Source organism: Paramisgurnus dabryanus, chromosome 13, assembly GCF_030506205.2.
Source record: "Paramisgurnus dabryanus chromosome 13, PD_genome_1.1, whole genome shotgun sequence".
NCBI lineage: Eukaryota > Metazoa > Chordata > Actinopteri > Cypriniformes > Cobitidae > Paramisgurnus > Paramisgurnus dabryanus.
The window spans coordinates 15,946,134-15,957,775 of record NC_133349.1 but is presented as its reverse complement, the minus strand read 5'-3'; the positions used below and the strand labels follow the sequence as shown (position 1 = coordinate 15,957,775).

The following is an 11,642-nucleotide window of genomic DNA, read 5'->3' as shown; positions in this document are numbered from 1 at the left end:
TCATCTCGTGGACAGCATCCAAGATCGTGCTGTCCTGTATTTTCACATCCGCAGGTACACAAGTTATAGACCAGAATAAAGAAAGACTTTATTTCAGGACACTATCTTTGGTATTAAAGACAATAAAAACCATGAAAAAATATCATGTTTGAACTTTAAAGTCTTGGTGGGATACATATGTGTGTAAAGAACAGAAAACATTGATTAAATTATGAAAATAATTTAAGACATACAACAAAGCAACATACAATTTTGCGCAGACGTCAGATCAGATTACACTGAAAAGTACATTAAAGCAAGGTATTTGTTACATTTTTTAAAACATGTCACATGGTGTTTGTTATACATAGTTCAGTTTTGGCCGAAGATTTAAATTGATATTAAAATGTGCTTTTTCACTCATTTCAGAAAGAATACTCCGTTGTAATTTTGTCATGGTTCACAAAGCAGAAAGATGCCACTTAATTCCTTAAATTTGGTATAATAAAACAACTTCTTAAAATTTGAATATGCATTTATGAATGTGAACCCATATGTCTGAGTGACTGTAATACCTTAAATAACCGGTAGTTGTCCTCATCAATCATTGAAGTGTCAAAATGTTGTAGCACAAACTGTACTGTTTGTATATCACTAATAGCTCAGCAGACGAAAATCCAGACAAAAAACATTATCACTGAATCATAAATAATTATGGTATTCATAACAAATTCATATTAGCTACAGATTCTTTGATCGCCCTGTGATGCATTGGACACCTGTGCAGGGTGTTTCCCTGTTTTCTCTTTGGTCTGACAGATATAAAAATATAGTAGATTGTTAAAAACATAAAATTATGTGCCTTTTAATTAAAACTAGTAAATTTTTACTAATACTATGACCTCATTTTGAAAGTGATGATAACCCATACTTTGAATGTGACCTCTGCATTTAACCGATCCAGTGAATAGTGAACACATGCCGCAGACACCCACCCACCTGGAGCAGTGGGCATCTATCACTGCATTGCCCGAGGAGCATTGGGAGACGGGTGCCTTGCTGAAGAGGGAACACCAGTCGCAACCTGCAGGCTGTGAGACTTGAACCGGTTAAAGCCTGACTCTCTAAATATGAAGTTTTTTTATAATTTCCTCACCCTCATGTCAGCCCAGATGTAAATGAATTTTTTTCTTTAGTTAAACACAATCTGATACTTTCACATGACCTTTTTCTATGAGGTGATGAATGCTGAAGCACATACCGGTACATCAATTACAAAGTAATCTAAATGACTCAAAGGGTTAATATTAGGGCTGGGTATCGATTCAGATGTTCCAGATCGATTCGATTTCGATTCACAAGCTATCAAATCGGTTCGATTCCGATTCTCGATTAAATTTTCGATTCCGGGTAGGTTTTTATACTCGATTCTCTATTCAACTTAATGAATATAGATTTAATACAAATACTATATTAATAAAAAAGAACAGTGAACAGCAGTTTACAAGTGGGTAATTAATAAAAAGAAATTAAAAGCCACAACACGTCTTGCTTGCAAAATCTAAAATGCTTCCATTCCTCCGTTCAATGTTTGCGGAAATAAATATGAAAAAAATCGATTCTGCTCTTTGAGAATCGATTTTTAATCGACCACGTTTTAAAAAACGATTTATCGAAAAATCTATTTTTTTGCCCACCCCTTGTTAATATATGTCTTCGTAAAGCAAAAATATTTGTTTGTGAAGCTTAATAATAAACAATAAATATTTTGAGGTTATTAAGCATTTCCATGGCAGTAGGTTCAAATATGGTAGTGCATCAATGACAAATTCTAGTGACAGTGCATGTGGACAACTAGTCACAAAGACATTTTGCTTAAGACGACATTTATTAACCAACTGGTGTCATTTGGATTGCTTTAATGATGGATGGATATGATTTTTGGAGCTTCGCCATGTTGGCTCCTGTGTAAGAAGATAACATGACATTTTAATAAAAATGTGTTTGTTTCAAACATAAAAAAAGAAAGTCATAAACATCTGGGATAGCACGGGAGTGAGTAAATCATGTGATAATTTTCATATTTGCATGAAAAACTTCATCTTCTTTTAGACCTCTATTAGTGTAAACCAAAGACTGTAAAAAAGATCGACGTAGTGTCCGTGACGTCACCCATAGGTTTGTGAAGAGCTTTTTTGAAGCCAATAGTAGGCGGTGCCAGCCGTCAGCCGCCTAGGCCGCGCATCACAGCGAATCACTTGCGGATAACCAAAAATGGGTAAAGAGGAGGTGGCTGGTTGCTGAAACAACGCCCGTCTAGCTCGATTCTAGTGACAGCAGTGCAGTTCACCCGTCACTCAAGTGGCCACGCCCTTAATTATGCAAAACTTTAAGGCTTAATATAATTTAAACGATACATAAAAAATATTCGCCCCCCTCACAGTTGTCAGGAAGGGCAAACTTAGCTATTTAGACCCAAAAACGCTTTTTGTACCAGACTGTAAACATATAATTTCCTGCTGTAAATTTGGGCATTTTAACATGGGGGTCTATGGGAATTTTTTCCCTTTTAGAGTCAGCCTCTAGCGGCCAATCGATGAATTGCAGTTTAAGTCACTTCTGTGTTGACTTCATCAGAGGAATCGGAAGGTTGCCCCTCGTTGTCAACTCATCAGTGGGGCCTTGGTTTGAGTTACCATGACAACAAAGTCAACAGCAACCATGAGTGGACTAAACACTGGTCAGCTCAGAGGCAGTTTGCTGGCCAAGATTGTGGAAAGACTTTGTGTAAAGACATGAATGCTTATGTGTGTTTCTGGTATTATGAGTCAGTGTTTGCCTGTGCAGGTGCGTATCTTAGGAGAAAGAGTCAGCATAGCACCGTGTCTCTCTTCCTCTCTGTTTTAGTAACAGAATGTGTATACTTTCAGCCTTCCTCTCTGCAGCATACGGTTTAGTTGGCTGCTCCAGGGTCAGCTAGGGGCATAGTGTGCAAAACCTCATCCAGCAGCTGCAGGGCACGGTGCAGATGAACCTCTACCCAGCACGGTGTCTGCTTGATAGTCTGTCGAGGGTAGTCGGGTCCCCAGCCCTTTACGAAACTCAGACGTAAGATACACAGGCGACGCAGATCATCAACGCCTATTCCGGCTGCGGCCGACAGACCTGCAAAACATATTAGTCGCAGGTTATGTGCGTTTCCACATGTTTTCGCATGGCATCATAAGATCAACTGAGAAAGTTACAGACTTACTGATGGCTGGAGCAATTCCCCCAACACTGCCAGGCCCAGGGATGTTCCCGGCAACAGCCGCAGCCTGCGCAGCTGCAGCTGCCTGCGCAGTCGCTGCCTGCTGCTGCATCTGCCTGTGACACTGACGAAGATCAAAGACCTGTAAAAAGAAGATAAGATTTAAATCACCAGGTACAGTAGAAACAATTTATAATGCACCCCAGAATGAATGCAGTTTGCAAATCATTCGCTGTTCACCTTAATGAGGGCCCCAGGGTAAATCTTGTGAACAGCATCCCCAGGCGCTCTCCCTGCTTCTCTGTCCAGGTAGTAACTTTGCACGAAGACAGCGTGGTCACTAAGGCAACGCATCCACACATCTCCCTCTCCACGGCATTCTAGCTGAACACCTTTACCAATGTGAAGCCTGTGGGGTGGGCATGAAGAGTTGACATCTTAGAGGATTGTACATGTTGTACGTGTCAGAGTGTTGAATAGTCATGGAAGTCCAGATTCTGTTATGAAAACCAAGAACAGCTTTATTTCTAAAGAACTGTTCACGCAGAAATGCACACCATCTGTGTGCTACCCTCATTAAGCTGCTTATAAAATATTTTCTTTATTTGTTAGTCTTATCACCATCTGCTTGAGATGCTTGAGACAAACATGTGAATACGCACACACCCACACGCTAAACACAGACAGAAATCACAGCGAACAGACACTGACCGAGCCCTATCGCTAGCATCAGTCCGGTGAACATTGCTAAGCTGCCCCAAACAGAAGCGGTCCCCACCCGAAGGGTCCACATATCCATCCACCGTCACCACAGGGCAATTTGCCAGAACCTTAAACATCTCCCCCACCTGCACGTCCATCTCGAAATAAGAGATTGAGCACCAGAACTCTGGGCCTGCAAAATAAACACAGTGGACATAGGCTCAGTAAGTATGGTTGCACAAAATAAAACATGGCGATTTGCTGCAAACAAAGTGCTCTTCCACCATACAATATAGTTCTCATTTTTTATCCGCTTAAAAAACATTTTATTTTGTGCCACCACACTTTATTGTGTAACTACTCATGTAACAGTCTTTAAATAGGGAAAACATTGAAGTGTTTGGTGGCTTCTAAATTCATCCCTGTTTGGATCCTAAGGAATGAATAGGGCTAGGCTAAATGCTAACACAGTCACGACACGCTGTACAAAGATTAAGTGCACGCATTGAAAAAAGATAGGTATGTATTAATCCGTCTAAGTTGAGGTAAGAACATAGTAGAATATTAAAAACGGTGGTGTTTTCCTTTAAAAAACATGTGTTGTACCTGGATGGTTTGAGACTGGTTGAGGGTAGGAGGCTGGTGTGTGATGCTGAGACCCTGAAAAAAACAAAGCAGGTTTAAAGGAAATGCACCAAAACTTTTATTATGTAAGGATATCGAGCAAGTATATAATGTATCTAACTATAATCTACATACATTTTTTTAAATCATTGTTTACATACAGAAGTGGCTGGTATGAGGAGGAGGGCCATGCTGATGACTCCGCCCATTCTGCTGTGATCCAGAAGCAGTATAAGAAGCGGTGTTGGTCCCTGTCCAAGTCGGTGCTGAGGAATTTAACAACAAAATACACCTAAAATGACTTCATATATCAGTCCTTATAATATCATTCAGTATGATTTTCCAACAGTTACAATATAACTGATATAAAGGGCATAAAGCATTGGTTCTAAAACTTGGAAATTGTCAGGGGGACACAGTTTTATGACATTGATAAAAACATTCATTTATCATAAATTATATAAAACCTCAGAAAAATAAGGCTATTATTTAACCAACAGCACTACATTGTATAATGTTATATGTTTTGTTTAATTCAAATTCTAAATTTAAGATTGTTTTATGTCATGAATTTTCTTTGGGGGGCCGCAAAGGGATGCACCCTACACACCGAAAAGTTTAAGAACCACTGACATAAGTAATTCTCACTTCTGCAATACTTGTCTACTAATACTGAACTCTAAACTTCAATTCGTGATGAATATCTTTTTTTGTTGTCCTCATATTTAGTACTGCATTAGTACTATTTTCTTATGTGCATTATAACAAGTTATAACCACAATATCCAGCTATGTAGTAATTGTCACAAACACCATATATGTATAATGCATAAACTACTTCAAAGTATTAAATGTGTAGCTTGAATGCATTGTGAGTTGTCTTGGATAAAAGCGATAAATATTTTTAAGAAATATTAAAATATTTCTTTGTTAAGAAATTATTTTGTTAAGAAATTATTTTCTATATAATTCACAATCTTTTGGTTCTGTACCCGAGGAGCGTTGCAGTAAATATAATACATGAAAAATAATTTATATTTTTTTAAACTCACTGTGGTATGAACCCTGTGTCTGTGTGTGCTTGGAGGTGCTGTAGTCACTCTGGTTGACAGAGGTTTGCTGGGACTTGGGGGGACACTGGTTGTGTGTGGATGCGTGACTGTGTGTTGGAGTGGAAGGGGGAGAGCTGGAAGTCAGGACTCGACCGGAAGGGGAAGCAATCTGCAGCAGTCCTTCAGAGTGCTCGGTCTGCATGGACAACCTGGAGGCACTTGCTTTAGAGAAACGGAGAAAGATGTGACAATGAGAGATATTTTAATAGTGTATTCTAAAAAATCCTAAATCTTAGGCAACAATAAGTAAGCAATATAATTGTCACTAGGCTGCTTGGTCATTTACTGCATACATGCATAAATGCATTTAATGGATCTCAGCAGGATTTCACAGACAGGGTAACATATTCTCCCAGCACTTCTTTATATACAATATACTCATTTTACAGCTCCACTAGAGTTAAACATTTGATTTTTACCATTTTGGAATCCATTCAGCCGATCTCCGGATCTGGCGCTACCACTTTTAGCATAGCTTAGCATAATCTATTGAACCTGATTAGACCATTAGCATCACACTTAAAAATAACCAAAGAGATAATTTTCCTATTTAAAACTTGACTCTTCTGTAGTTACATCGTGTACTAAGACCAACGGAAAATTAAAAGTTGCAATTTTCTTGGCAAATATGGCTAGAAATTATACTCTCATTCTGGTGTAATAATTAAGGAATTTGCTGCTATAACATGGCTGCAGAAGGCGCAATGATATTGCACAGGGCCTGAAAATAGTCCCCTGCTATTGAAAGTTACTAAGGGGACTATTTTCGTCTGCTTGGTAATATAATCAGGTTTTAAATAGGAAAAATATTGAAACTCTTTGGTTATTTTTGAGCGCGATGCTAAATGGTCTAATTAGATTCAATGAATTATGCTAAGCTATGCTAAAAGTGGTAGCGCCAGACACGGAGATCAGCTGAATGGATAAGGGGAGCTGGAAAATTAGAATTAGAAAATTTGAATATTTTCAAAAAAAGTGGAGTATCCCTTTAAAAAGAGGTTTATGCTTAAAACAAGTATAAAATTATTTGGATTATGGTACAAAAATAAACTTTATTAAAAAGCAAAATTCACATTTAAGGATTTTGATCATTTAATAATAAGATATTTAAAGGAAAACAAGACAAAAGTACAAAGTTTTGATGATTTTATTAACATATTGAAAATGGACAGCTTTGTTGTACTTACAAGTCGGGGAGAGGGGCAGGCTGGGGTAGATGGTGACTGGCGGTGTGGTGCGCGGTGGCAGCTCTGGAGTCATTAGTCTCAGCGGCTGACTGTAGTGATCTGATGGATGATGATCTTGCTGTAAGGTCATGCTCGACGGTCCTTCCATCTGGATGCAGTCATGTATGTGTTCCTCTTTTATGAGCCTGCCTGAAAGATAAAACGACTGTCAAAACATCTCTCAATTTCTTTCCAAACTCCCTGTCCATGTTTGTCTCTTGCAGCAAGACAAGTCCTTGCATGTCTCGTTCTGACTATTTTATGGTAGCCTCTCTATGATTAAAGGCTGGATGCCAGCAGCATAGCGATCAGGGTCAGTGGCGAATACTTGAGACATCCTTTCTCGTGTGGGGAAGATAAAATATAATGATAAAATACAAGTGCTAACGTCCCATGTCATACATCCAAAGTCCCAGGCCACCACTCACCTGTGTTTGGCAAACTGAAGCCCACTACAAGACAAGAAGAAAGCATAAGTCATTATACATCACAATATTTATTTATTGATTAAATAAAAATTTTAAGATTAAGAGCTGCCATACATCAGCTGTTTGTGCTATCAATACACATACGCACCTATTCCAGGTGACACCACACGCTCATAGTGGTAGGGGTTCACACACACGTTATCATACTTCAGATCAAACGCGTACTGACAGAACTTAACATGCTTGAGTTCATTCTTGTGGAGGTCCGGCCAACGCCACAGACGGGCGTATATGACATGGGGGAAACCCTTACGCCCAGCCACCTGAGAGGAAATGAGAGTACCTTATGTCAACATATAACCTCAAACATCATAACAGGGTCTGATAGTGTAATGTGATATAGACGGGTTTCATGGGACGCACGTGCGTTGTCACGGTTAGCCATCTGGGCGGAACTTAACTTCCGGTCTCTATTTGTTTAATGGTCTGACTAGTTGCTAAACTGAACTCTGGAACAAATACCTAGTCGAAAATAACAAATGTTTTGGTTTCCTAAAGATTAGGGGAGATGGTGATCATAGATCACCGCTATGTGAAGGGAGAGGTTATCAGAAATAAACTACTGTAAAAGGACTCTATTTTTATTAATTCTTTGCAGAGTTTATTGAAAGTTACGTTTTTTCCATGAAAGCCGTTTGTTTATGTTGTTACTGCTGCAAACATCTATAAAACACAACTGGAAAATTGAACAATCATACGCAACCTCTGAAATTGCCTACTTCCATTCAGAGTAGGCCAAAATGATAAGCAAAGGTACTACAATACTTTGGGATTAGCGAGAGAGATGACTTCATGGTTTTTAAATATGGTTTAAATGAATTAAAACTAAAAAAGAATTAAGAAAATAATTGTTTTAGCCTTAATTTACTATTACAATATTCAGATTAGACAAATAAAATATTCTTATATTTCTATTTTATTAATAGCTCAGATAAAATCATAATTGGCTCTGGGGTGCGTTTCCCGAACAACAACATAACTCACTGCTGAACCACCATATTACGATGCATAGTTGGAGAAACTAACTACCTAGTCAAGACTGTTTCCTGAAAACATAGTAACTTTGTCGCACTTTTCGTCGTTTGAACCATAATTTAGTTTTTTGAGGTTTAATTTCAAGATATTTAATTCATGTGCAAGTTCCCTCTTACGTCACTTCTCCCAGGGATTCCGCAGGGTTCTAAAGCTCATAAATATGCACACATGCACAGTTTTCAAATACAGCGCTTTAATTCTGTTTACAAGTTTAAAGACGTAAAATTAAATTTGTAGAATGATTTATTTTAGAATGATGGATATAGAATGCACTACATGTTTTTGGCTTAATTTGTTCAATAGCATGATCAACGTAAGTCTACATAATATAATAACAAGGAACTATGCTTCTAACCACGAGTGAAGAGCTGTCATTCAAACCACACAAGTTTACAATGCAGCTTGCGAATGTTCGTTTGTACCATGGTTTCGGGAAACAGCAAATCGCTGAACTTTGTCAGTAACAACAAAACTTACGCCAATAGTTGGCTAACGATGCTTTTGGGAAACGCATCCCTGGTCTGGGGGGCAGTGCCCCCCTGGTCCCCCCATATCTGGTGAAAAGCAGTAGGCAACATGAGTAATATGGCGAGAAGTACCTGGATGACATAGATTTAGAACTGTGATTGAGTGCACTCAAAGTTTTGTAAACAACAATTTTGAAAGTCATTTTTTCACGTATTTCATTAAATATTTAATTAACATAGCTCAAAAATGGTCAAATGTATATGAATGGATCAGTAAAGATGGATGGGTCTGAAGACGAGAGTTTTAATAAATAGAACTGACTTACAATCTTACCATAATTAACTGATAACTCCAGCGTGAACCAAGGTGTTAACAAACTTTAAATAACCCAACACCACACTAAAAGAAGGCGAGAGATCAAAACACCAAAGAGAAACAAAATACAGAGAAACATTTACCATTCTGTCAGACCATCATCTCTAAATCATGTGTAAGTGGCACCGCACTGTGACCTCATTTGCTATTGGAATGACTTACAACTCTCCACCCATGAGACTGACCTTCCTGATCGAGTCAAAGACGAGACAGTCAGAGCTCAGAAGGAGACAGAGCTGGTCTACCGCCAAGCCCATTACGTTTAAACAAACTCACACACAGACAAAGCCCCGTATTAAACTCTCTGAACTTTACTTTACGTAAACAAGACATTCCTCTACTAACAAACTCTTTAAGTTTACGAGGCCGATGGAGCGTACAACTGAGAGTACATGTGTCCGTCCACACACATTTTTTTCAGAAAATGTTGCATAAATGTCTTATTTGAACACATCGCACTCATGCTTCAAATACTGACCGTCTCTCTCCCACATATACAGACTGCTAGACAGACAGGCTTAGCTTAACCCCGCCCCTTTCCTGTGTTTCAGACAAAACAACCTTCCTCGCCCTCTGCCTCCCCCTCTCCCTGTCTACAACTGGGGGAAGGGAGCACTCTCTTTCTCTCTATGGGCCTCTCCTATCTCAAAAATCATAAGATGACTATTTTGGGAGAAAAAAATTCACGTTTATATTATTCATACCTCTGCTAATAATTATTGAATGGTGGTAGGGAATACGTTTGCTGGACGTTTAGTCTTTTTAATGTGTGATCATGTTACAAAATGTCATAGGTATTAATAACCATATGATATGTGCCATTCTGGTTAAGTGCATCTATAATGTATTTTAAAGAAGTTGCTTTAAGATCTGTGCCACCAAACGTCCCAAAAGGACAAATGGTTTATAAAGAGGCTCCTTCTATGAGCGTAAGCTGTGTCTTTTCTAGACATTCGGCATGTAATTAAAGTTGGCACGTGGGAGCTTTGTACTATAGTTTCACTGATTTAGTTTATATTAAGGTACAGTTAAAGTGGGGATTTCACATACCCCATTTAAATCGCATCAAGACACATTTGGCAAAACGATTAACATTGTTAAAAAAAACAAAGCCGGCCTTTTTAATAAGAGCCTATTAATCTGCAAACTGATATCATAGCCTGGCACACAACACATGAAATCCTGGTCCAGCATCATAAAGAAGACCAGCAATGGAATTACAGTATACTGTAAACCTGGATGCAATGTCAGGTACGAATAATAGGTAGTATTAAAAACAGGCAATGATGTTAAAGAGTAACGCAGAGACCTGCAAACGCCCATCCAGCGTTCTTTGTATGGTGACACACTTGCTTGGGTGGACCCCATTGGTGGTGATAGCTGTGATGAGGGAGTCAAGCTCATCTCTCTTCTCTTTGAGTTTCTTCACCAGACTTTCGATGGCACGCTTGGCGAAGCTCTCATTCTCGCCTCCCTGACGGTGACACATCAAACTGTGAACGATGTTTAAACAGGCATCACTGCTGCTGGGGGCATTCACAGACATTCTGTTTTCACTATTTTAGGAGAGAAATTAAAAGAAGCAACATTTGTGAGTGTTCTTGTGGCTTAAGCAATGCATAAGCAGCGCAAAAGATCATAGGTTTGATTACCTGGGACCACATATACTTTTAAAATGTATCGCTTTGCATTGTCAAGTCACTTTAGGATAAGTGCCAAATGCATAGATGCTAAATGTAAATATGCATGTGGTTGTCATCTCTATTAAACAGAAAAAACTTTAGTACACTTTTAGACTGATACTGCTGCATAGATAATACTTTTTCCTAAAGTAAAAACATATAAAAAGACTTAATTTTGGTTTGCTAAATACAGACACAATTGTTTATAATAATAAAAGTTTTTAATAAAATTATATGTTTCTTTTTTTATAATGGAAATGCCTGTTGGACATCACACAACACATCTAGGCTACATAAATGTCACAGCATCAATATAAAAAACTTTATATATGTTGGTATATGTGAGTATTTTCTTCTAAAGAAGGGTCTGTCCTCAAATACCACACTTATTAATGTTTCGTGTTGATTAGGGACAGTAATGAAAACGGCAAACAGTTACTTCCTGATTGAAGTTCTCTATTTATTTCGCCTCAGAACTTTCTTTGACAGTGGCAAAGCACAAAACTATTAATAATTAAATGCATAAAAAGACATAGACAGTTCATTCGTTTAAGGGAATAAAAATAATACTTACAAGTCAGTTGGGTGTCACATGTGCCTGATCTTTTCATACGCACCCTGTTCGTCGGACTCGCGCTTTCAACTCGCACACATCCAGCTGCTCCCGGAGAGAGAGAGAGAGAGAGAGAGAAGAGAGAGAGA

At 38.5% G+C, this 11,642-nt stretch overlaps 1 protein-coding gene across 1 annotated transcript; it reads right to left on the bottom strand.

Moving 5' to 3' along the window:
* Window positions 1-76: 76 nt before the first annotated feature.
* smad10b (SMAD family member 10b) lies at window positions 77-11,631 on the bottom strand. The gene is made up of 12 exons (XM_065245476.2): window positions 11,515-11,631; window positions 10,568-10,814; window positions 7,469-7,643; window positions 7,321-7,344; window positions 6,854-7,042; window positions 5,607-5,828; window positions 4,717-4,821; window positions 4,538-4,591; window positions 3,941-4,124; window positions 3,470-3,638; window positions 3,233-3,371; window positions 77-3,144 (listed from the first exon to the last, which is right to left on the bottom strand). The coding sequence occupies exons 2-12, from the start codon at window positions 10,802-10,804 to the stop codon at window positions 2,933-2,935; spliced, it is 1,710 nt and encodes a 569-aa protein (XP_065101548.2). The 5' UTR covers window positions 10,805-10,814; window positions 11,515-11,631; the 3' UTR covers window positions 77-2,932.
* Window positions 11,632-11,642: the final 11 nt, after the last annotated feature.